Genomic DNA, 25,112 nt, shown 5'->3' with positions numbered 1-25,112 from the left:
CCCAGATCAGTCCCAAAGATTTTAAAAACGGACATTTTAGTCCCCAAGAAAAACTAATGTACAAATCAATCCCAATGTTTCTCTCTGTTAGACATAATAGTCTCCCGTCTAAAAATAAAATAAAATAAAATAATAATGATTATTAATTACACAATAATATTGTACTATATTTTTTCTATTTTTTGGACAAAAATAATGATAAATTTATTCATTAAATTCTTATATATATATATATATATATATATATATATATATAGTCACTCAATAATAATAATAATAATAATAATAATAATAATAAAATTACTAGATATTATTTTACAAGAAATTTAAAGTTAAAACCATTTGATATTTTTGTATTTAATATAATCAAAAGATGGCCTATGTAAAAAAATATATATGTTTGTATTAAAAAATATGTATTAAAAGAAAATATTTTAATTTGGATTTATATTAAATACATTTTTTTAATACAAATATTTTTTTTAAAATAGTACATCTTTTAATTATATTAAATACAAAAATATCAAATGCTTTTAATCTTGAATTTCTTGTAAAATAATCTCTAGTTTTATTTATTATTATTATTATTATTATTGAGTGACTATATATATATATAAAAGAATCTAATGAATAAATCATTATTTTTATCTAAAAAATACAAAAAATCATGGTATAATATTATTATGTAATTAATAATAATAATAATAATAATCAATAAAATTATTAGAGATTATTTTATAAGAAATACAAGGTTAAAACTATTTGATATTTTTATATTTAATATAATTAAAAGATGTAATATTTTAAAAAAAATATTTATATTAAAAAAATATGTATTTAATATAAATCTAAATTAAATATTTTCTTTTAATACATATTTTTTAATACAAACATATATTTTTTTTTACCTAGGACATCTTTTGATTATATTAAATACAAAAATATCAAATGATTTTAACTTTAAATTTCTTATAAATTATTATTATTATTATTATTGAGTGACACTATATATATATATATATATATATATATATATATATATATATATGTATATATAAGAATTTAATGAATAAATTTATCATTATTTTTGTCCAAAAAATACAAAAAAATATAGTACAATATTATTGAGTAATTAATAATAATAATTATTTTATTTTATTTTATTTTTGGACGGGGGACTATTATGTCTAACAAAGAGAAACGTTGGGGATTGATTTGTACATTAGTTTTTCTTGGGGACTAAGATGTCCGTTTTTTAAATCTTTGGGGACTGATCTGGATAATTACACTGCCGAAAAATGAATTAGGGACTGATTTGTCTGCCGGAGTAAAACCTTGGGGATTAATATGTGTATTAATTTTTCTTGGGGACTAAAATGTCCGATTCTAAAATCCTTGGGGACTGATTTGGGTAATTACTCTAAAAATTATTATTTTATTCTAATTTATCTTATTCTCAGTGTCATGTCTTGTTTTGTTCTCACTTGTTGTTTGTGTTTAATAAAAGTCATTTTTAATTTAATTTACTAAATACAGATTCTACAATTTAAAAAAAAACCAGCTTTTAAAAGTTAATTTTCATAAACTATTTTTAAAAAAATAAAAACTTTACTAAACTAAAATTTAATTCTTGAAGAAGCTAACAAAAATACTTTTTACTTTTGATAATGATAACAAATATTTTCAAAATATTATAAGACGCAACAAAAATAATTCAAAAATAATATTGTTATTTTATAAGTGACAAATAATTTTTGTATTTAAAAAATTATTTGTGCATTTGATTAAATTTGGTAGAAATATTTGAATAATTATTTAAAAATATATACAAAATAAATCTCTAAAATTTTTTACTTTAAAAAATATTCTTGATCATTAACAAAAAAATCATAAAAAAATATACTTAGTGTAGATTAAGAAATTTTAAGGATAAAATATTTTTTTTCTAATCAATCAAGATAAGAATCATATCAAAATTTAATATCTAATATATTTTTAAAAAGGAAAAGTATAGATAGACAATGAGAATATTAAATAATGTGAACAATAAATATGTCGGATGTTCAATTCAATAGATATGTAGATAATTATGTTCATTATTTTTAATTAGATGTTTATTCCTTTTGATTCGGTCATGCATAGTTAATAATAAGTGGATGTTTAATTTATTAGGTGTGTAGATGGTTTTCCTAATATTAGGGTTTAGGGAATAATTTGAGAGTAGAATGTTTTTTTACAGGGATGCTACACATCTATGTAACCATGTAACCAAATTGGCCCAACACCAAAAAAACCTAATACCATTAAATGAAACATGAAATACACGCGCCCAACACACACGAAATCGCCATTGCCCAACGCTTCTTCTCCCCCACGCTTCTTCTTCTTCTTCTTTTCGCACTCGTTTACGAACGGAGCGTCTTTTTCTTATTCGCCTTCTTCTTCACGTTCCTCCTTCTCCTCCTTTTTCGCCTTCCTCCTTCTTCACGTGTTTTCTCCTTATCGTCATTCTTTTGTTGTTGTTGCTGCTGTATTTTTTTGTCTTTTCCTCATTCTCTCTCTGGTGAAAAAGCAGTAGAAGGTGAGGAAAAAGAGTTTTGAATAGTGCATAATGAATCAAACACAGTACTCATGGTGAACTGAACACAGTATTCATGGTGAAACAATTATATAGTACTAAGTGAACGAAACATAATCCATTATATAAAATCAAATTCAAATAACTCTGCCTACAATTTACATATTATCAATTCAATTCAGTACACCTCCGTTTATTTAATTCAATTCAAATTAGCAATTGCATTCCATTCAATTCGATTCAAAATTGAATATTCCAAACTTTATCAGTTTGATTCGTTTCAGAAGAGCAATCAAAATCGCTCTCCTGTTTACCAAAAAATTATGAACCCCTAAACACTGAACCATAAACTCTGAACCCTAAACACTAAAACCAGAATTCTGAACACTAAACCCTGAATCAATAAATCCTAAATCCCTAAATCCCTAAAACCTAAACTTTAAACCCTAAACCCTGAACCCAAACCCTAAACTCTGAACTCTGAACCCTGAACGCTAAACCTTAAACCATAAACCCTAAACCCTGAACCCGAACCTTGAACACTGAACTTTGAACACTGAATGCTAAACCCTAAACCCTAAATCTTGATCCCTACCGTAAACCCTAAACCCCTAAAATTTTGAATTCTAAACCCTAAACCCTAGACTCCTAAACCCTAAATCTTCAAATATGAACACAGTGAACCGAAATTAATACATGGGGCGAACTGAAAGTTTGAAACACACTGAACCCTGAACTCATAAATCCTAAAATCCTAAACCTTGAAATTCTATCGTCATTCTATTGTTGTTGTTGCTGCTGTATTTTTTTGTCTTTTCCTCCTTCTCTCTGGTGAAGAAGCAGTAGAAGATGAGGAAGAAGAGTTTTGAATAGTGCAAAATGAATCGAACACAGTACTCATAGTGAACCGAACACAATACAATTGTATAGTACTGAGTGAACGAAACATAATCCATTATATAAAATCAAATTCAAACAGCTTTCTGCAGAATGAACCGAACACAGTACTCATGGTGAACCGAACATAGTACTCATGGTGAAACAATTGTATAGTACTGAGTGAATGAAACATAATCCATTATATAAAATCAAATTCAAATAACTCTACCTACAATTTACATATTATCAATTCAATTCAATTCAATTCAATACACCTCCGTCCATTTAATTCAATTCAAATTAGCAATTCTATTCCATTCAATTCGATTCAAAATTGAATAATCCAAATCGTTCTCCTGATTTGAAGTTGAGTCATTTATTGTTTCGATTCAGAAGTGCAGATCGAAGAAGAAACCGAAGAAGTATAGAAAGAAGATAAATGCAACCAGATCGAAATAAGAAAACGAGAAGATGAACGCGACTAGAGGAGAATGGCGAAGGCAATGCAAATTAATAAGGAAGAACGCAAGTAGAGAAGAAGAAGGAGGAGGAGGAAGAGGAGGAGGAGGTTTATGTTGAACAAAGTTTTAGGTTGCAGCACGTTATATGTAACGTGTGTATAACAAACAAGTGAAGGGTGTGAGACGCGCGTGTGGAGGGAATTACTTGGTTAACAACCATGTAAAAAAGTACATGGATGCTGAACTTTTTTTTTTATTTTGTTAGGCCAATTTTAGAGTCTATTATTTATAAAAATCATTGTCTATCTAACAAAATTCTTTTTAAAATATATATTTAATATTATATATTTTTATTGAGTTTTTAAATATTTTGAAAACCTATTTTTGTTAGCAGCGATTTTGATAGTTGATCTTTATTCTGTAATTAATGAATGAATTAATAAATAGATGGTTACAAATTGTCGTCCATTGGTCTTAGGAAAGTGAGAAAAACTTGCGGCCATTTTCGGGGAGAAAACGAGGATAGAAGAGTAAGAAAAAAAGTGACAGTGCCACGTCACTAAAACCATGTCAAAGTCAAAGTAAAATGCTCGAACGACATATTCGCGTGGAGAAGAACGAACCACACCCACACAACCTAGTGAACCTACAGCTAGAAGAAACACCCAACGACGTCGTCGCTGTCCACGTGGCCATAGGGGCAAAATTGCAAAAAATAAAAAACAAGTGCGGGGCAAAAGCGCAATATTCGGATTCTTCAGCGTAAGCTTAGCCTCACTGACCGAATGTGCATATAGTGGCACTCCCTTGGCACTTCACAAACCCTAGCCCTCTTCATTCTCTCTCTTCTCTCTCTATCTTCTCTCTCTGAAGATGGCTTCACGAAGGATTGTTTCCTCTCTGATTCGATCTTCACTTCGCCGCGGATCTCAATCCAACCCTTCCATTGCCGCATCGGCTTCCAGGCTCGCCTCCCGAAGCCGCGGCGGTGCATCTCCCGCCGGATATATCCTCAACCGCGTTGCCGAGTATGCCACCTCGGCCGCCGCCGCCGCCGCTCCCTCACCACAGCCTCCCGCAAAGAAGGAATCCGGTGGTGGAGGTAAGATCACCGATGAGTTCACTGGTAAGGGTGCGATCGGTCAAGTGTGCCAGGTCATCGGTGCCGTCGTCGATGTGAGATTCGAGGAGGGTTTGCCTCCCATCCTGACTGCGCTCGAGGTGCTAGATCACTCTTCCAGACTGGTGCTGGAGGTGGCTCAGCATTTGGGTGAGGGTGTTGTCAGAACCATTGCTATGGATGGTACTGAAGGTGTTGTCAGAGGGTGGCGCGTGCTTAACACCGGATCCCCTATCACCGTAAATACTCAGTCGCTTTAGACTTCCATTTATTTGCGGTTGAATTTTTTGCTGCTTCTTTGCTTTTTGTTAATTTGATTTGATTCGCTGAAATCTGAGCTGGTTGGTGTGTCGGTGTGCAGATTTGAATGTCTGATTTCGATAAATGATACCGTTTCTATATAGGTTTTGTGGGTTGTGTATACTGTGGATCTGAGATTCTGATTCTGTGTGTAAAGATTTATTTCTGGTTGTTTAAAATTAGTTAGTAGATGGAACCAAAGTTTGTTTTTCAGGTTGATAAGTGTTGTGAAATTCATGAATTTGATTTGTCAAAATATACAGTTATCTAATCTGATTATTAAGCCATATATGGGACATTGTTTGTTGCTCTTCGTTTTAGTTCAGCTGGTCCGGTCCCTTTCTATGCACCTTCTGATCTTTCATATTTGTTGATCTTTTCAATGACTTTTGTTAATCCTATTTACTGACATCTTATACCGCCGCCTGCCTTTCAGGTTCCTGTTGGCAGGGCAACCCTTGGACGTATTATCAATGTCATTGGAGAGCCTATTGATGAGAAGGGTGATCTAAGTAAGAACATAATAAAGCCTTTTCACACCTTATTGGTAGAGAAAATCTTTTATCCATTGTTTTCTTGCGATGTTTACAACTGATGGTTCTTTTGTGAACAATTGTAGAAACTGAGCATTACTTGCCCATTCACAGAGAAGCTCCTGCTTTTGTTGAGCAAGCCACTGAGCAACAGATTCTTGTCACAGGAATCAAGGTATTCTTTTCATGCATTTCTTTCTTACCTTAGAGGAAGGACGCCATCACTGCATTTTTCTCTTTATTTGTGATTATGTGTAGTATCATTTCTATCTCATCCTAGTATTCTCTACCAGCTACTGATTTTGCATGAAATTTTCCTTACAGGTTGTTGATCTGCTTGCACCATACCAAAGAGGAGGAAAGATTGGGTTGTTTGGTGGTGCTGGTGTGGGTAAAACTGTGCTCATTATGGAGCTCATTAACAACGTTGCCAAGGCTCATGGTGAGCATATACTTCATTGTTCGTAAGATATTGTTGTACATCTCTATACCATGTGCTGACTTTTTCCATTTGTTAGGTGGTTTCTCTGTGTTTGCCGGTGTTGGGGAAAGAACCCGAGAGGGTAATGACTTGTACAGGGAAATGATTGAGAGTGGTGTCATCAAGCTAGGTGACAAGCAGGTATGAGGATGTGTTTTGTGAATCATATTCGATATTCATCCTGATATATTCAAATTTTAAATTTGTTAACTATGGCTGTTTCATGAAAATTCAGAGTGAAAGCAAATGCGCTCTTGTGTACGGTCAAATGAATGAGCCCCCGGGTGCTCGTGCCCGTGTTGGTCTTACTGGGCTTACTGTTGCTGAGCACTTCCGTGATGCTGAAGGGCAAGATGTGCTCCTCTTTGTTGACAACATTTTCCGCTTTACCCAGGTACGGATCTCTGGACAGCATATGTAAAATATCTTTTTCTTATTTTGAGTTTGTAGTTTGTCTTGTTTATTTTCAACTTACATTGCGATGTATTATGCAGGCTAACTCAGAGGTGTCTGCTTTGCTTGGACGTATCCCATCTGCTGTGGGTTACCAACCAACCTTGGCCACTGATCTTGGAGGTCTTCAAGAGCGTATTACAACCACCAAGAAGGGTTCAATTACCTCTGTCCAAGCTATTTATGTGCCTGCTGATGACTTGACGGATCCTGCTCCTGCTACCACCTTTGCTCACTTGGATGCTACAACAGTGTTATCACGACAGGTTTGATAGATCACTTGAAGTAGTACCTATTGCACTCATGGCCTTTGTTATCATTAACTAATAATTGGATTTTGTTGATATATAGATCTCCGAGCTGGGTATCTATCCTGCTGTGGACCCCTTGGATTCCACATCTCGTATGCTTTCCCCACTTATCTTGGGTCAGGATCACTACGAAACTGCTCGTGGTGTCCAGAAGGTTCTTCAAAACTACAAGAATCTTCAAGATATTATTGCTATTTTGGGAATGGACGAGCTCAGTGAAGATGATAAATTGACTGTTGCCCGTGCCCGTAAGATTCAAAGATTCTTGAGCCAGCCTTTCCATGTTGCAGAAGTATTCACGGGTGCCCCAGGCAAATATGTTGAGTTGAAGGAGAGCATTAACAGCTTCCAGGTACTTATTTCTTTTTACTTCTCCCCCTTGTTTTACTGTTACATGAACTATTATCCTATTTTGCTGGCTGCATTTTCCTTATGGTCCAATAAGGCACTAACTTGTTTTTGTTGTGTAATTGACAGGGTGTGTTGGATGGCAAATACGATGACCTGCCAGAGCAGTCATTTTACATGGTTGGCGGTATTGAAGAGGTCATTGCAAAGGCAGAGAAGATTGCCAAGGAATCAGCGTCTTAGTCACACATATCCCTTTTTCTAAATTGCCTAAATTTTAATAATTAGGAACTTCTCATTGGCGATGCCAAACGACAGTTTTCCATTTTTTTGAGTATGAAAAGATGTGTCAGGTTATTCCTTCGTTCCATTTTGATGTTGTTGCCGAGTGTGGGATGAACCAAGGCCTCAGGCCAACTGCGCCCCCTTTCTTTTCACTTGTGTCATTTAAATAAGGGGAAGAGGCAAGAGGTGTACATTTTTTACTTTTCCTGGTTTAGAACGATGACGAATGCATCAACTATTTAAACTTTAAACTATTCCAGGTGCTTCCTATTTTTGAGTTCCTTGCAAAAATTTTTATGCGCATTGTCAACTTTCTGTATTCTTTTGTCAACAAGATGAGAAGCTGTTGTAGTTGCTTCAAACAGTTTATTTTGCCGTTAATAACCTTTACTGGCCGTGTTCCTGGGTTTAGTTTGAATCCGCGTAGTTCAAAGGAAATTTTTGTTATCAACCAGTTATATTTATTGAATCAGCTAATATAATTGATTTTCTTGCCATTATTCACGAATTCATATAATGGCGCTGGCCTTGTAATTTAAGACGAATAATGAAAATGAAGTGAACTTGGCTAGGGGTGTGCATGGTTCGGCTTGGCCCGGTTCTGAACACTTTAGAGGATAATTTGGTGTGATTTTATCGGGTTTAGGGTTGGGTAAGGTTTTATAAATAGACCCGGTCATTATTTCGGGTCGGGTCCTGGCTATGACTTAGGTCGCCCGAATTTGTTCCGGTGGTCCATAGTGATGGATGATGACTTTTCTTATGTGGAATTTAAGTATTGTAAACTTTACTATTTTGTGTTATTAGTTATTATAAGATTATAAGTTAATGTTTTATGTTTAAAATGCATAAGATTTTAGACTAATGCATAATATTGTGTTATTTGTATTGATTTAAATATTTGGTGTTATTATACAATATTAGTATTGATTATGGTTATGTTTTAATTTTAGAGAAGAGTTGATTTTTGTTATATTTTTCTAAGTGAATTTTACCATGTCAAATAATAGTTGAAGCCTTGAAATTTTGAATATTTTCATATGCTAACTTATAAAAAGGTATCAAGGTAATGTAATGTTAATGACTCGATTTTCACCCGGTTTTTACCTAGTATAATTGTGGCCCGAAAGTGTATAGGTTCCATCGGGTCTAGGATCGGATTCGAGTTTAATAAATAAGTCCGATATATATTTCGAGTCAGGTTTAGTTCACATCAAATCCGGTTTCACCTGACCTATGCACACCCCGACAATATAAATATATAATGAAAGTGCGTTTGTTTTAGTTATTTATTTGTATAATTGTATTTCCTATATGGTCAAGTCTTTGCGTAACAAGATACAATAACCGAAGAAAAGCTGCTGCTCTTTTTTTCTTTCCCCTTCTCTTCCTTTCCCAGGTTACTGGATTGGAATTTAGAATAGCGGTTCCAGAGGAGCGTAGCCGATTAAGGAAAGCAGTCTACTCAGAGGCTAATCGAGATCCGTAGAGGCATAAGGCGCTACGCCGACTGGCTTCATTCAAGTTTGTGCTGGCTGTTAAGCTGTGCTTCCTATAAGTTAAAACTTAAAAGTTGATTTTCGTTAAAAATTAGGGAGGAATGCAGGTGGGATTCTGCTCATTTTGGATCAGAAGTTGGATTAGAGTCAGCCCCAAGATCTTTGAGCCTGCCTCGTACTGAAGGAAAAAGTGGCCCTCAAAAATTGTGTCTTAAGCAACAGACGCTTGCAGCAAAGTTGATAGTTTCATGACTCGGTGCAGATTTTGACAACCATGTTGTTGCCCTATGAACTAAGAAGGTTCTCAAGAATTGTTCGTGGACTCCAACATTACATTCCCACTCCTTATGATACTAAGAGTGCCCATCCAATATGAACCACAACTCCCTCTATCCCAACTCAATGTACAATCACTATACTATACTTGCATTAGAAATCTCAATCTTGTTGGTTAAACCGTCAGTACAAACTATGAAACTTCTAATGGACACAAGAACTATTCTAATGGAAGTTGGATCTAGTGAACTAGTTGCATGATGTATTAAAGTTGGTCAAACTTGTTTATAACAGAAAGGATAGAGTTGTGTGAAAATTTGATAAATAAAAAGTATTTTTTACTAACTCTTTTGTGCAGGTATTACAGACGGAAATCATTCTGGAGAATATAACAAGTTACAACTTTACTAGGACAATTTAAAAAGGTCTAGTTCTACCAAGAATTGAACTGTTTGTCTGAATTGTATTGACTAGTAGGGTCAATACAAAGGAAAGACTGAGTCGGTTTGGGGTTATTAACCAAGAAGATGTTGTATGCGTGTTATGTAACAAAGGTGTTGAATATAGTCATCACTTGTTTTTTTATTGTGATTTTGTTTGACATGTTTGGTGTGCTTGGTTATCATTTGTTGGAAGGCAATGGTCGTGCCCAAGGATGTTGAAGGAACATTTTTTAAATTGGACTGAGATATCAATTAGTAAAGAGGAGCGCAAGAGGTTGATAGTGTGTTTTTGTGCGATTATTTGGAATACTTAATTAGAAAGAAATAGAAGGATTTTTCAGAATAAAAGAAAAATGATCGACGAGATTATCCATATGCCCTGTATGAACTATAAGGAGTGGTTAAGTGTGAATCCTTTTTGTTGTTAATGACAATGCTGAAGATGACAAAGAGATAAATATTAGTATTCTTTGCGTTGGTTAGTTTTTTCTTTATTGTTTTATGCTGGTCCTGTTTGTTGCCTTCTTACACTCTACTTGTTGTGTTGAGCTTCTTTCTTTGAGAAAAAAATGAGTAAGTATTGTTTTTGTCCTTAACGTTTGGAGTAATCCTAAAGTTGTCTACAACGTTTCAATCGTCCTATTTAAATCCCTAACATTTCAAAATTGACTCAATGTTGTCCTGCCGTTAGGAATCCATTAACAGAATTGACGGCGGGACAAAATTGAGACGATTTTGAGACATTAGGGACTTAAATAGAACGAAAACATTGCGGACAAAAACGATACATAAAAATAAATTTTAATTTTATCCTTTAATAATATCAATTTTTTACCGTACATCGTATTCAATTATTATTTAATCACATCTAAATAAATTATACTTAATTACATTACTTTTATTCTAAATAAATTTATTTTTTATAATTTTACACTTAAAAGATTTTAGAATAATTTATTCTAAATAATATTTTATTTTCTTTAAGTATAAAATTATAAAAAAAATAAATTTATTTAGAATAAAAGTAATGTGATTAAGTGTAATTTATTTAGATGTGATTAAAAAATAATTGAGTATTATGTACAGAAAAAATTGATATTATTAAAGGATAAAATTAAAATTTATTTCTATCTATCGTTTTCGTCATCAACGTTTTCGTCCTATTTAAGTCCCTAACGTTTTAAAATTATTTCAATTTTGTCCCGCCGTCAATTCTGTTAATGGATCTCTAACGACAGGACAATATTTAGTCAATTTTAAAACGGGAACTTAAATATGACGATTGAAATATTAGGGACAACTTTGAGACTTACCCACGTTGGAGACAACAACTATACTTTACTTAAAAAAAAAGGTTGGTGTAGACTTTATTAATCCTACCATGTGACCTTGAACGAAGTACAACAGCTCATGCAGTTTATTACACCATAATAATCTACTTAATTATAATTATTAACTCCCCAGCAATCAGCATCATCGGTTGTTGATCATGGACGTCTATAAGGGCCACCATCTGGGTTGGGTGGTGGTTGCTTTGGCTGATCTTTTGCAAAACTTCTTGTTATCCTGTAAACAGAATAGTACACTTAATTCTAAACTCTCTCTCTCTCTCAAGTAAATCGATGGATAAGCCTACCCTTTTCCCCTTTCTTTATACAATGTACATGTATGTTATCCGAAGAACTATATAATAATAATATATATTTCTTACACTCTCCGATTTGTCTATTTTTTGGATGCTTTCCAACCATGATCATTCATCAAGTCGTGCTCTCCATTTCTCGTTGACAACAGATATATTTATTCTTCATATCTTCATTTAAAATGATATCTGTTTTATCATATAATTTTACGCTGAAACTTCTAGGCCGCGTAATTATATTCTCAACATTTATACTTGGAAAATCTTAAACTTAAAAGATGTTAGGTGAACAAGTTATTTTTATAATTAAGATTAACTAAGTCTTTTTTCTTTTTATATTTCTTCTTTTTTTTTTCTCTTTTTTTTTTCAACTAAAATTTTTTGTTATTAAACCTTAAACTATTAAATCAACTTGAATAGACTTGATTATCAAAATAATTTGACCACGTAATATTACCCTTACAAATAACTTGCTCTTCTAAGATAAGAGGTGATAACTGATAAAAGTTATAAAACTCCAAATATATAGTTCATGTTTTTACTTGTAAATGATATTTAACTTTTTTTTAAGTAAATAAATAAAAGTACACTTAAAAAAAATTGGGTTGGACAAAATTACATACCAAAAATTTATAAATATTAAAATACACTCAAAAAATAATTTTTAATGGACAAAAATGTCATATCATTAGTAAATAGTAAGGATTTGATATTTACGAAATTTTTATGTATATTTTTTTTATTGAAAATAATTTTTTAGATATACTTTGATAATTACAAATTTTTATGTATATTTTTTTCATGATAAAGTTTTTTATGTATATATATTTTTTCTTTTCATTTACCCTCGTTGTTTTACTATTTTAGATAAAACTAGCGATAAATTAGTATTACTATTTTACCCTCGTTGTTTTACTACTTAATTAGTACTACTATATATTAAACTTATATCCTATTTGAATATCCGATTAGAAATATTGAAATAACTTGTAGGATAAGTGGTGATAAATCTCTAAATATATAGTTTACGAATACGGTTGTGCATGGTTTGTGTTAATCCAAAAATCCAACTTATTTTTTAGTTAACAAAAAGTTTAATCATAGTTAATTGATTAAATTAATTTTATATGATAAAATTAGTTATTAATTAGTTAAAAAATTTTAAAATTAATTTTTAACCAATTATAAAAATAAAAATTAGTTTAAAAAAAACCAATTTTGAAAAAAAATACTGATTAAAAAAAGGATAATTTTTTAAATTGAATTTTTAATCTAAAAAATAAAAATTGATTAACCGATTAAAAATTTAAAAATATAAATATAATTTTTAAAATTATTTTATTAAACTAGTTAACTAAAATGTGATTATAATTTTTTAACCGACTAATCACATTTTGATTTTTTAATATACACTCTTTTTTACGGATGTAGATGTAGGTAACACTCAAGTCTCGGATTATTTATTAAGCTACTATTCTTATTCAAACTATTGAATTCATTAACTCACTATGCTGCAAAGTGGGAAGAGTCAAAATAGAAATAACCGAGTCTTGTATACTGAAACTCTAATTCTTACCAAGGAAAGCCAAATGATATCAACATTGATAGTGTAATTAATGAAAACATATATATTCATATATTATGTTTTGTGTATATTAAAATCAGTTATTAATATAAAATATATGTTAAAATATAAATACACATTAAAAATAAATTAAATTATCTATATATTTATACATAAATATAATAATGACTAATTTTGGTATACGAATAATATTTTGATATCAATACACGTACATCCTAAAATAGCATAAACAAAGCAAAGTACTAATTCTCTGCTCCAATATTACAGAAAGCTATATATATAGTGAGGCTCTGAGTGATTATTTATTGTCATGGATGATGGTTAGGGCCATCTTTTGGTGCTGGAGGTGGACTCTTTGGGATATCATGAAAGCGTCCAAGGGGTCTGTTAACACATTAAAAAGCATTTCTCTTTGTTAATTAGTATATGCTATATATATATATATATATATTTAGTTCTGCATAGAAAATAATTAATTAATTAGATGGGTAAATTACATACACGGCTTGAGTGGCTTGGATGAAGAGAAAAATTTGAAAGCAAAGACATACAAGAATTCGCAACAGCTTCTTCACATCCATATCCCTCAGACCTCGATCAGTGAAGTGAAATGCAAGGAGACTTATGTTATTTGCTGCCTAGAGATAATCTATATATTAAGGCATGATGCATTCTTTACATATATTTTTGTTAATAACAAATTCAGTTATTCTTCATTTAAAATGCTATCTGTTTTTATCACAAGCTAAAGTCTTAGTCCGCATATATTTGAAATGTTCAACGCAATATATTTGTTAAGACTGCTTCTATGGACCAAGAATTGTCGATTACTACTGAATTTCCTATTTATTAATTAAGCTATTAATTAGTGTAATTTGTTAGGTACTAGACAAATACACAGCAAAATATAAAGATAAAAAATTAGAAATTTGTATCAAATATGAAAACAATTGAATAACTTTCTTTGAGAATTACAGCTTCTCTCTCTCACAAGAAGACTACAATAACATGCTCGACAAAAGGAGAACACACTCCTCTCTATCATATATAAGAGAAAACTACTCAAAGAAATATTATGTTATTCTATCTGGATGACTTGATTGAAATGAATTAAAGAAAAGCTCAATTTATAGGTGGGTCTCTTCAATATGAGCTATCCGTCAATTAGAGGTATATAATTCTTCTCTTTTTCAACCATTAAAATCCTAAGGTTATAAACTAAGATTGTTTATTACCTTTCATTTTATTTGGTTATCATTTATTTATATATTTTCTAAAATTAACTTTACTAATTTTCACAATCTCCCACTTAAAGCTAATTTGGATTAATTTTCAAAAATTCATATTGCTCATGTATTCCATAGGCCGTATGAGGATCTACACCATTCAAACTTTTCTGTGTTGATTGGGTTTGTCATGGCATCTGTTAGGTTATTTTTAGTGTGAATCTTCTGCATATCAACACTTCCTTCTTCTACTACTTCCCGAACAAAGTGATATTGTACTCCAATGTGTTTTGTTCTTGAATGAAAGGCAGGATTCCTTGTAATGTGCAATGCACTCTGACTGTCACAATACACAGAAATCTTCTGTTGTTTGTGCCCGAGTTCTTCTATCAATCTTTGAATCCAAATAGCTTCCTTGCATGCTTGTGTAGCTGCCAATATTCAGCTTTTGTAGTAGATAAAGCTACAACAATCTGTAATTTAGATAGCCAGCTCACAGCTCCTCCTGCAAGTGTAAACATATAACTTGTAGTAGATTTTCGTTTATCAATATCACCTGCAAAGTTTGAGTCGACATATCCATTGACAATGAATTCCGATCCTCCAAAACATAATGCAACATTCGAGGTCCCTTTGATGTATCTCAAGATCCTCTTAACAACATTCCGATACTCTTTACTTGGATCTGCCATAAATCGACTTACCACCGCAACTGCTTGAGCAATATCCGGCCTTGTACAAATCATGGCATACATAAGGCTTCCCACTGCTGATGCATACGGCACTCGAGACGTTTTCATCCTCTCTGCTTCACTACTAGGGTACAGACTTGAGGATAATTTAAAATTCATAGGAAGTGAGGTTGAAATTGGCTTACATTCTAGCATGTTGAAGCATTGCAAGATCTTCTTCAAATAATTCTTTTGCGATAGCCAAATCTTCCTATCTTTTTTGTATCGGTGAATTTGCATTCCTAAAATCTTGTTTGCTGATCTCAAGTCTTTCATATCAAACTCCCTAGCCAACTGTGCCTTCAATTTTTGGATTTGATCTTTGTTGGGACCTACCACCAACATGTCATCCACATACAACAGCAGAATGATGAAATCATTATCATTAGACCTCTTGTAACAGGTACAATGATCTGAACTAAGTCTGTTGTATCCAAGGCTAATAAGAAAGAATCAAATCTCTTGTACCAACACCTTAGCGCCTGCTTTAGACCGTACATAGATTTAGTTAACCTGCAAACTAGGTTTTCTTTTCCTTGTTCTTCAAAACTTTCTGGTTGGAGCATATATATCTCTTCTTCAAGTTCTCCATGAAAGAAAAGCAGTCTTTACATCTAATTTCTCTATATGTAAATCAAATATAGCACACATAGCCAAAACTACTCTAATAGTAAGTCTCACCACTGAAAAAAATATTTCATTGAAGTCAACACCTTCTTTTTGAGCATATCCCTTGACAACCAATCTTACACGATATCGTTCCACCTGATCATTACTATCTCGTTTGATCTTGTAAACCCATTTGTTACCAATGGCTTTTCGATCTGCTGGAAGTTCAACAAGTTTCCAGGTATGGTTCCTATGTAATACCTCAATTTTTTCTTGCATTGCTGTCATCCACATAGAAGCATCTGGATTGCGCATAGCCTCCATAAAGTTGTTGGCTCTCCATCTTCTGTCAAAAGACAATATGCATCATGGTTTGTGAAAACATAATTTGAGTGCCATGATGGTGTTCTTCTTTGTCGAGTGGATCGACGAACTTCTATGTCATTAGCCTCAGCTTCTTGTTCTTCGTGCTGTAGTTCTGCTTCAAAAAGATTACCTTTTCTACATTTTGCATCTATTTGAACAGTGGTTATCTCTTTAATAGTGCTGTCATTTTCTTGTTCTTTTTGCAATTCATCTTCTGCAAATATCACATCTCTACTGACAACTACCTTGCGAGCAGTGAGATCCCACAGGGGATACCCATTAACTCCGTCAGCATAACCCAAGAATATACATTTTCTAGACTTTGGGTCTAGCTTTGTTCTTTCCTGGGAATTGTACATCACGTACACAGAACAACCAAATATATGTAAAGAAGAATAATTAGGTGGCTTATCTTACCACATTTATATTGGTGTCTTTAACCCAATTGTAGTTGATGGTGACCGATTTATCACATAACAGACGGTTTTAACAGCTTCTGCCCAAAAAGACTTGGCTAAACCTGTAGTTTGCAACATAGCTCGTGCTCTTTCTAGGAGAGTCCTATTCATTCGCTCTGCTACACCATTTTGCTGAGCCGTATATGCAACTGTGAATTATCGTTGAATACCTGCTTGCTTGCAAAATGTTAGAAAATCACCATCAACATATTCTCCTCCATTATCTGTCCTTAAACACTTGATCTTCTTTCCAGATTCAAGTTCTAACTTTGGTTTGAACTCTTTGAACTTCGCAAACACGTCTGACTTCTTCTTGATCGGGTACACCCATTGCCTCCTAGAGTAATCATCAATAAATGATACAAGATATTTTGCTCCTCCTAGGGACATCTCCGGCGATTCTCACACATTAGAATGAATCAACTCCAATATGTGCTTGCTCTGAGCAGTTGATCTACCAAACTTCAATCTATGTTGCTTGCTTGTAATGCAGTGCTTACAAAACGGTAAGTTTACCGATTTGAACCTGGGAATGAGATTATGTTCTACAAGAATCTTCAAGCCTCGTTTAGACATGTGACCCAATTTACAATGCCATATCATCATCATTTCTTCTTGGCTTGCTGAAGCAACTGATGCATCTGCCTCTTGCAAAGTATCTCCCACAAGCATGTATAGATTTGCTGCAATCTTTTCTGCTTTTATTACCATAAGAGCTCCTTTAACAACTTTTAAGATCCCACCTTCAATATGGGTCTTACAACCAAGTTCATCCAATTGCCCAATCGACAACAAATTCTTCTTCAAGCCTTTCACATGTCTTACCCCTTGAAGTGAACGAATAGAACCATCAAATATTTTTATTTTGACAGTACTCATTCTAACAATTTCTAAGGCATGATCGTTTCCCATAAACACTGATCCTTCCAAGACAGGTTCATATGTACAAAACCAATCACGATGAGGAGTCATGTGCCATGTTGCTCCTGAATCAACAATCCAAACATCAGTGAGCTATTTGCTGCCTTTAGAACCAATTGTTGCTTCGCCATACAGGATTTTTCCATCACCAGAGGTGTTCGCAACACATCCTTGAGAACTTGATCCTTCTAGAACCTTCTCTATACTCTTTTTATTCCACAATCTTTCTTGAAGTGCCCTCTCTTACCACAATTGTAACATTTGACCTGCTTCTTACTTTGTGACTTTGGTCTACTTTGACTTTCACTGGAACCACGCTCTATTGATCTTCCTCTTGTCATCAACAAAGCATCTGCTTGTTTTGTGTTCTCTAATCTATCTTCTTTATTCTTGCGTCTAGATTCTTCTTCAAGAACCGCAGCAACCATGTCATCAAAAGAAAGATAATCAGTCAAAACATTATTAGTTAAGTTAATGATAAACTGATCATATGAATCTGGTAGACTTTGAAGTAAGAGCTCTGCACGTTCATTTTCTGCTATGGTATATTCCAACGATGAGAGTTGGGAAAATAGCATATTTAGATTGTTGATGTGATTCGTTGCCGACGTGGACTCACTCATTCGAAGAGTATAAAGTCTTCTCTTTAAGAATATCTTGTTGTGAAGTGACTTGACTTCATATAATTTGGTGAGAGCATCCCAAATTTCCTTTGCTGTCTTTTTCTCTGCTATACTTGATAAAACTGAGTCAGCTAATGCCAAGTGTAAGTTTGCAACAGCATTGTTGTCCATCTCCTTCCATTTTTCATCTGTAATTCTAGTGGGTCTACCTTCAATTGCTGTCACGCAATTGTCTTTTCTCATAATGGCTTTTATCTTCAATTTTCATATGGAAAAATTACTCCCACTGAATTTTGGAATTTCATACTTTGCTACCATTTTTTTTAGACGGTAACTCGCAGCGGAAAAAAAGATTAATCAGCAATCTTTGGCTTTGATACTATTATTATGTACCAGACAAATGACACATCAAAATATGGAGATAAAAAATTAGAAATTTGTATTAAATGTGAAAATAATTGAATAACTTTCTTTGAGAATTACAACTTCTCTCTCTCACAAGGAGACTATAATAATACTCTCTCTTGACAAAAGGATAACACACTCCTCTCTATCATACATAGGAGAAAACTACTCAAAAAAATATTATGTTATTCTATCTGGATGACTTGATTGAAATGAATTAAAGAAAATCTCAATTTATAAATGAGTCTTTTTAATATGAATCATCCATCAATTAGAGGTATATAATTCTTCTCTTTTTCAACCATTAAAATCCTAAGGTTATAACCTAAGATTGTTTATTACCTTTCATTTTATTTGGTTATTATTTATTTATATATTTTCTAAATTAGCTTTACTAGCTTTCACATGATTAGTCTCTAAAAGTCAGAAATTTGTGAGCATCAAAACTGCAGAAATATTTGTAAAGCTTAGTTCCTAGGCTAATTTTCTTAATATGGAAAAAATATTGGTGTTTTTGTTGAAAATGAAATTATTTGGTGTAATTACAGATAGATGGATTTTGCAGATAGGAAGCCAACACGTGGGGGGCGTGTTGGACACGTGGCAACATCTTGACCAACACGTGGGGGGCGTGTTGAAACATGTGGGGACGTGTTGAATAACTTCCACAATACTGTAATACACTTCAAATGTCAATATTCAACCAAAACACCATATCTATTTCCATATAAAAAATAATTTCTGTAGTTTCTTTTTGTTTTTGGGAATATTTTTTATAATAAGTATAGGGAGCCAATGAAATATTTGTATAATGTGTACAATGGTTTAGGGATGTTCGATTCAGTATTAGAAATATAACCATTAGTATTATCTTTTTTCCATCAGCGGAAGCTTTTGGGATGCATGGTATTGTGACATGGTATCAGAAAATCAGTTTAAGCTTTTGTGATGACTGTTTTTATGACATAAGATGTTTATTATCCCTAGTACCTGAATGGTTATTCTGATAGTATGAGCGATGTTCATTTTTTAACTCATATAGCCCATTATACACATTGTACAAATATTCCACTAACTCCCTAGCAGAACTCATTTTTTTATTTTGTGTTTAGTAAATAAAAAATATATTTATATTTGTTACTTTTTAAAATTAGATGTGCTTTTAAATATTTAAATATGAGATTCTTAAAATTAGTTTTTTTATTACAATAAAAAATTAATATAACATTATATATTAATAAATATTTAAATTTATTATAGTCTATTCAAATTCTAAAAATTATTTTACTAAATACAATTATTATTCACGCTTACTAAAAATTATTTTTAATTTTATTTATCAAATATATATACTACGATTTTTAAAAACTTGAATAAACTATTTCAAAAATAATTTTTGATATAAAATTGAAAAGCTTGACACGTGGCAGTGATCTTAGCCTGAAGGATTGAAAGAAGAGCATGAAGAGCAAAAAGAGGAAGTAGGCGCAACTAAACATATGCACCTCCGGCGCCGCCTGATTCGAGACACCGAACACCACTTTCCCACTTATAACAAAAGCACAAACACATGATGTCATTCTCTCTCTTACACTCCCCACATTCCCTAAACCTTAACCTACACCCCCATGCGCACTTTAGCCAACCCTCTCCCTTTCCTATGTCCATCTTACGCCGCCTCACCCTAACCCTACGCCCTCGCCTCCACCACAATCGCCATCGCCGCACCGCCACCACATGCGCCGCTGTCCGCCAGGACACCACCCTCTGGACCCCGGCTCCGCTCTCTGAGGTGGAACCCGCCGCTGAGTCCCTCTTCCACATCGCCGTCGACATCTCCGCCACGCCCGATCTCGTGGAGTCACACACACGCGCCGGCCAGTACCTTCAGCTACGTGTTCCCGACGCGCCCAAGCCCGTGTTCCTTGCCATCGCATCGCCGCCGAAGCTGGCATCTGCGCGTGGCGCGTTCGAGTTCTTGGTGAAGAGCGTGAAGGGGTCCACTGCGGAGGCGCTGTGCGCGTTGAAGAGAGGGGATTTGGTGGAGCTGAGCTCGGTCATGGGAAATGGGTTTGACATCAGCCGGATCGACCCGCCGGAGAAATTCGGCACTGTCATCGTCTTTGCCACCGGTTCCGGAATTAGGTCAGTGTTTTGCCCCAATTTTGGCATTTTGATTTGCCACTGTTAAATATGTTTTCTTCCTCTCTCAAATTATGTTGGCCTTCAGTTATTCCAATTTTTGATTTGGTGGTGGTGGTGGAATTTCACTTCATTGTTGTTTATTTCGACTAGAAATGGCTTGAGGAGGAGGAAAGAGAATGATAATTTGATAATCTTGTCCAATGAGCTTAACTTGAAGATTGAGATCAATAAAGTGCATCTTCAAATCAATGAAGTGCAGTTCAATTGTAACTTACTAAATTAGATTAATAAGTCTTGGAAGTTTTGCCTTCTACTAGAAAGGCAGGCGGTTTCGAAATTTGGTGCACCATGTTTGGTCTCAATGTGATTGATAGAACATAGTTTAGATTACTAGACTTGTAGGGTGATTGGGGAACTCACATGTTCTTTAGTCTGTTTTAACGTTTTCTTTGCTCTTCTTGTCTGAGAGTATTGTCCTAATATCCTTTTCTATTGTGTGATGAATATCTATTAACAACAAAGCAATGTTCTATTAATCCTACATTTTTCCCTTACACTCTGATTATGTTTACTTCCTTGTGTACAGCCCAATTCGATCGCTTGTCGAGTCAGGATTTGGTGCTGCTCAAAGGTCTGACGTAAGGCTATATTATGGGGCAAGAAACCTTCAGAGAATGGCTTATCAGGTTACTTGAGTTGTTTGTTGGTTTAAAGAAGCAAACCTTGGACTTTCAGTTAGAACTTGTTATAATAACAATCATACTATTTTATATTATAGGATAGATTTAAGGAATGGGAATCTTCTGGTGTGAAGATTGTGCCTGTGTTATCTCAACCAGATGATAGTTGGAGTGGGGAGAGAGGCTATGTACAGGTAAGTTGTGCTGGTATCAGATTAGATTTTCACATGATTGACCTTCACAGGGTAAACTTAAAAAGGATTATGTGTTTTTGTCTTTCTGACACATGATTCACCTTCACAGGAGGCATTTAAAAAAGTGAAGCAAATATCAAACCCTTTATCAACTGGTGCAGTACTTTGTGGCCAGAAAGAGATGACTGAGGTGCGTACTCTATAGTATTTGGGTTACTGGTTTCGTTATTCATGATGTTAAGATCATTTTGTTGTTTCTTTTTTTTTATTCTCTGCAATACACTAATGCATGAGTCTCTCAAAATTGATGTATCTATTGCAGGAAGTGACATCTATTCTCGTTGCGGATGGAGTCTCAGGTGAGAAGATATTGAAGAACTTTTGAGCAAAAAGAACTTATGCATTGTTGTGTATCAATTTTTGAAAATATATACCGTCTGTATGATTATTTATTCATTGTTGTTGCTGAGGGTCAAGTAAATCTCATCCCAGCTTAGACTGTAATTCTGTAAAAGAATAAACAATTTTGGAATTGAGCCAATATGGAATTTCCAGCTCTTGATCGCTTCTTAAATAGTTAAGTTGGAACATAGGTATTAGGTATAACCTTACCACAGTTGTTCAAGTTTGACCACAAATTATTTTTACACTTAGATTAAGCGTAAAAAATTAATTCATTTTACACAAGGCGTTTTCATTTTCCTTCAAACCCAAAATCAAAATTAACAGACGGGATACCCTAAAAGCTGGAGTACAAATGGAAAACAGAAGGGAAGCTGTACTATATTTCATGAAGTTATGATATAACTTTGGATTGGTCTACTGATTAGTTCACTAGTTCGATTAAATACATGTTGAAAGTTTGTATTCTGCTTTGTGCATATAACAGTTCATTGGCCAACAATAAATCATAAAATAGTTTTGATCTATGACAGATTAATCCTTGACTTGTCAAATTGAGACATACTGTGAAGTAAAAAAGCCTGTTGTTTTAATCGGATAATCAGTTAACAAACAGATATCTTGTTTGATTGAGGATGGTATTTGACGGATTAACAAATAGATATTAGTCATAAATCAGGATTAGCAAGAGAAAGAGAATCATAAAAATCCCACCAAAGTGCCTTAGGGGATAACATTAAAATGTAAGCTGCTTCCAGGTGAATCAAATAAAAGATCAATGTAGTACAACAAACCAATATCCCTAATGGAATTTCCATGTTCAGTTTTAGTCAACAAACATCAACCCATGATAATGAAATTGTTTAACTCGAAATGGAATGATGGATAGTCACCGCCTAAAAAAATAACAACAGAACATCGATGCTTAAATCAAACAATTTGATCATCGTTATTCTCAATCATAGCTCCGCTTCCACTATCAGCACCATCCTTTTCATCAGTTTCAGTTTGCTCTAAACCCTCTTCATGGTCTCCATTTACTTTTGGCGAGCGCTGATGGGAATGATTTTTCTCCTCATCTAAGTAGTGCTGATGTTTGTCATGTGACTGATGGGGTTGGTGGTTGGGCTTCTTGTGTGTTGATCTTTTTCTTTCTACTTCAGAATCTTCGTCTGAGTACTTCCCCAGTGACCTGCTTCTTCGCCCATGGCTGGGATCATCAGAATCGGATGATCTCAACTCCACATTATGCGATCGCTTGTGATGTTTATGGTTCCTTTTGTGGCTTCTCTTACGATGAGCATCATGACTTGATGAGTCAGAATCACCAGGTTCTGATCGTCGGTGTCGTCTGTGATGCTTTCCATGACCTCTTCTACGAACTGGACTGTCTTCTTCATCAGTAGAGAAGTCTGATTCACTATGTTTTGAATGGCGATGCCTTTTGTGATGCCTTTTCCTCTTGCTAATTTCATCAGCAGAAGAATCAGAATCACTTGAATCTGATTTTGATCGTCGATGTTTTAGCTTCTTGTGATTCTTCTTTCTTCTCCTCTCTTCGTCAGAGATGCTCTCAGATTCATCACTACTAAAATCACTAGATTCTGAGGACCGTCTCTTAGCCCTGCGCTTGGAGCTTTTGTCTTTCCTTTTCTCATGGTCAGAGTCATGATGAGAATGCTTCCTGTGCTTCCTATGAGATCTTTTACTGGTCTTCTTACCCTCATCATCAGTGTCATAATCACTGTCACTGTCGGATCCTGATCTTTTCTTATGTTTTGCAGCCTTCAGCCTCCTCTCTTTAGCTTCAGCTTCAGCCTTGGCCTTTGCAGCAGCTTCCAGCTTCTGCTCCCACTTCAAGGGAGCTTCCTTTCTCTCCATAATTTTCTTCTTCTTCTCCTCAACCAGCTGGATGAATCGTTTGGTGTCCATTTATATATAAAACCCAACTCAAAAACTGCATTTTGGCAAAATGATGACCGGAAGTGCATCTCACAGAAGAGAAAAATCAAAGTTAGTTATAGAACCAAATCAAGTCATAATTTGAATAGAATGAAAAAGGACAAACACCCTATGATACAAAACATTACAATCCCCAGATTAGTATCCAGTCAAAATCTACTGAACATTTGTTCTGTGATAAAAAAAGATATGCAGAAATCGCAAGACCAACACAACAAAGCAACAATAGCAACAGCGTGCCACATCTTTATACCTATCATATGGAAAAAATAAAATGGATGCCGAAAACTTTGGGAATAATAACAATAATAAAATCATCACATCTTCATACCTAGTATGCATTATTCTCCCTTACCCACTTAGAAAGACGTACCCAGAAATACAGATGCTCATGGATGTGGGGCAAGGCTAAGATTCAATGGCGTAAACAAAATTACATAGGAAACAGTTCGCTGGAGAAAACTGAAAACTATTTTCTGCACTGGGAAGAATTACTGAGGAGATTCATAGAAATTGAAATGATATCAAATAGAGAATCTAAATCTTGTACATGTCTTTGCTCATATCCCTATCCCTATCATCAAACGAATCAAACAATTCAACAGTTCAAAGACAGATAGTAACTCATTAATACTCTCCCTTTCCTTTTCTTACCTTATGTGTGGAAGAAGAAAAATCCACCTAGCAGCAATCAAACCCCAAATTCAGCACTAAGCAATTACGCTCTATCTGCATCAAATAAAAAGATATGCCTTTCGTTGAAATGCAAATCCCAACAATTTAAAACCAGACACTACAAACCCTAAATAAAATTATACCAAGAGGAAAGAAAAGTACCAAGAGAACCCTAAATCATATGATGCCAATAAAGCCCTAATTAAACCGATCGCGAAAAAATACCCAATATAAATTCGTAGCAAGAAACCCTAATAGAGAGAGGATGTAAAAGAAATGAAATTGAAGAGGAAAGGAATTAGTACCTAAGCAAAGAAGCGAATCGGGGAGGAGTGGTTAGGGTTGGGGTAGGAGTTGCCGCAGCGAAGAGGGTTGCTCCGCTCCTTCAAGAAAGAGGATCGACGAACAGATGGGATGCTATGCTGCGTGCCTTTGCCTGCACTCTATTTATACCCTACTGTAATACCTTAATACATTAATTAATTATTTAATAGTGATTATCCTTCTTTCTCTTTTCTTGA

At 34.1% G+C, this 25,112-nt stretch overlaps 4 protein-coding genes and 1 long non-coding RNA gene across 7 annotated transcripts; 2 read left to right on the top strand and 3 right to left on the bottom strand.

The window, feature by feature from the left end:
- The first annotated feature begins 4,548 nt into the window (after nucleotides 1-4,548).
- Nucleotides 4,549-8,003, top strand: LOC112712011 (ATP synthase subunit beta, mitochondrial). The gene is made up of 9 exons (XM_025764778.3): nucleotides 4,549-5,277; nucleotides 5,775-5,850; nucleotides 5,958-6,046; nucleotides 6,196-6,313; nucleotides 6,390-6,493; nucleotides 6,588-6,746; nucleotides 6,847-7,071; nucleotides 7,157-7,468; nucleotides 7,594-8,003. The coding sequence occupies exons 1-9, from the start codon at nucleotides 4,792-4,794 to the stop codon at nucleotides 7,705-7,707; spliced, it is 1,683 nt and encodes a 560-aa protein (XP_025620563.1). The 5' UTR covers nucleotides 4,549-4,791; the 3' UTR covers nucleotides 7,708-8,003.
- Nucleotides 8,004-13,366: 5,363 nt separating this feature from the next.
- LOC140175005 (uncharacterized) lies at nucleotides 13,367-13,878 on the bottom strand. The gene is made up of 2 exons (XR_011865176.1): nucleotides 13,696-13,878; nucleotides 13,367-13,578 (listed from the first exon to the last, which is right to left on the bottom strand). It is a non-coding gene; the product is annotated as an uncharacterized lncRNA (long non-coding RNA).
- A 931-nt stretch (nucleotides 13,879-14,809) lies between these two features.
- LOC140175231 (secreted RxLR effector protein 161-like) lies at nucleotides 14,810-16,048 on the bottom strand. The gene is made up of 2 exons (XM_072202184.1): nucleotides 15,801-16,048; nucleotides 14,810-15,248 (listed from the first exon to the last, which is right to left on the bottom strand). The coding sequence occupies exons 1-2, from the start codon at nucleotides 16,046-16,048 to the stop codon at nucleotides 14,810-14,812; spliced, it is 687 nt and encodes a 228-aa protein (XP_072058285.1).
- Nucleotides 16,049-19,904: 3,856 nt separating this feature from the next.
- Nucleotides 19,905-22,109, top strand: LOC112712009 (fruit protein pKIWI502). Its single transcript, XM_025764777.3, has 5 exons — nucleotides 19,905-20,678; nucleotides 21,265-21,364; nucleotides 21,457-21,552; nucleotides 21,662-21,742; nucleotides 21,875-22,109. The coding sequence occupies exons 1-5, from the start codon at nucleotides 20,104-20,106 to the stop codon at nucleotides 21,935-21,937; spliced, it is 915 nt and encodes a 304-aa protein (XP_025620562.1). The 5' UTR covers nucleotides 19,905-20,103; the 3' UTR covers nucleotides 21,938-22,109.
- Nucleotides 22,110-22,653: 544 nt separating this feature from the next.
- LOC112712008 (uncharacterized) lies at nucleotides 22,654-25,105 on the bottom strand. Of its 3 annotated transcripts, none has more exons than XM_025764773.3 (3): nucleotides 24,897-25,105; nucleotides 24,571-24,645; nucleotides 22,654-23,945 (listed from the first exon to the last, which is right to left on the bottom strand). In XM_025764773.3, exon 3 carries the CDS (start codon nucleotides 23,884-23,886, stop codon nucleotides 22,885-22,887), a length of 1,002 nt encoding a protein of 333 aa, XP_025620558.1. In that variant the 5' UTR covers nucleotides 23,887-23,945; nucleotides 24,571-24,645; nucleotides 24,897-25,105; the 3' UTR covers nucleotides 22,654-22,884. The 3 variants fall into 3 exon arrangements, with proteins under 3 accessions (XP_025620558.1, XP_025620559.1, XP_025620560.1); XM_025764774.3 differs by having other exon boundaries at nucleotides 22,654-23,911; nucleotides 24,897-25,047; XM_025764775.3 differs by lacking the exon at nucleotides 24,571-24,645 and having other exon boundaries at nucleotides 24,897-25,052.
- Between the last annotated feature and the right edge of the window lie 7 nt (nucleotides 25,106-25,112).

Source organism: Arachis hypogaea, chromosome 9 (assembly GCF_003086295.3).
Source record: "Arachis hypogaea cultivar Tifrunner chromosome 9, arahy.Tifrunner.gnm2.J5K5, whole genome shotgun sequence".
Taxonomy (NCBI): Eukaryota; Viridiplantae; Streptophyta; class Magnoliopsida; order Fabales; family Fabaceae; genus Arachis; species Arachis hypogaea.
This window is presented reverse-complemented; position numbering and strand designations above follow the sequence as displayed.

What these genes read in the sequence shown, in the direction of transcription:
- LOC112712011 (XM_025764778.3), top strand. Translation starts at nt 4,792, where the DNA reads ATGGCTTCACGAAGGATTGTTTCCTCTCTGATTCGATCTTCACTTCGC. An exon ending in TGATGAGAAGGGTGATCTAA is followed by an intron (nt 5,851 to 5,957) that starts GTAAGAACATAA and finishes GAACAATTGTAG; the next exon opens with AAACTGAGCATTACTTGCCC. An exon ending in ACATTTTCCGCTTTACCCAG is followed by an intron (nt 6,747 to 6,846) that starts GTACGGATCTCT and finishes TGTATTATGCAG; the next exon opens with GCTAACTCAGAGGTGTCTGC.
- LOC112712008 (XM_025764773.3), bottom strand. Translation starts at nt 23,886, where the DNA reads ATGGACACCAAACGATTCATCCAGCTGGTTGAGGAGAAGAAGAAGAAA.
- LOC112712009 (XM_025764777.3), top strand. Translation starts at nt 20,104, where the DNA reads ATGATGTCATTCTCTCTCTTACACTCCCCACATTCCCTAAACCTTAAC. An exon ending in GGGAGAGAGGCTATGTACAG is followed by an intron (nt 21,553 to 21,661) that starts GTAAGTTGTGCT and finishes TCACCTTCACAG; the next exon opens with GAGGCATTTAAAAAAGTGAA. An exon ending in GCCAGAAAGAGATGACTGAG is followed by an intron (nt 21,743 to 21,874) that starts GTGCGTACTCTA and finishes TATCTATTGCAG; the next exon opens with GAAGTGACATCTATTCTCGT.
- LOC140175231 (XM_072202184.1), bottom strand. Translation starts at nt 16,048, where the DNA reads ATGACAGCAATGCAAGAAAAAATTGAGGTATTACATAGGAACCATACC. An exon ending in ATTAGAGTAGTTTTGGCTAT is followed by an intron (nt 15,249 to 15,800) that starts GTGTGCTATATT and finishes ATTATCCTCAAG; the next exon opens with TCTGTACCCTAGTAGTGAAG.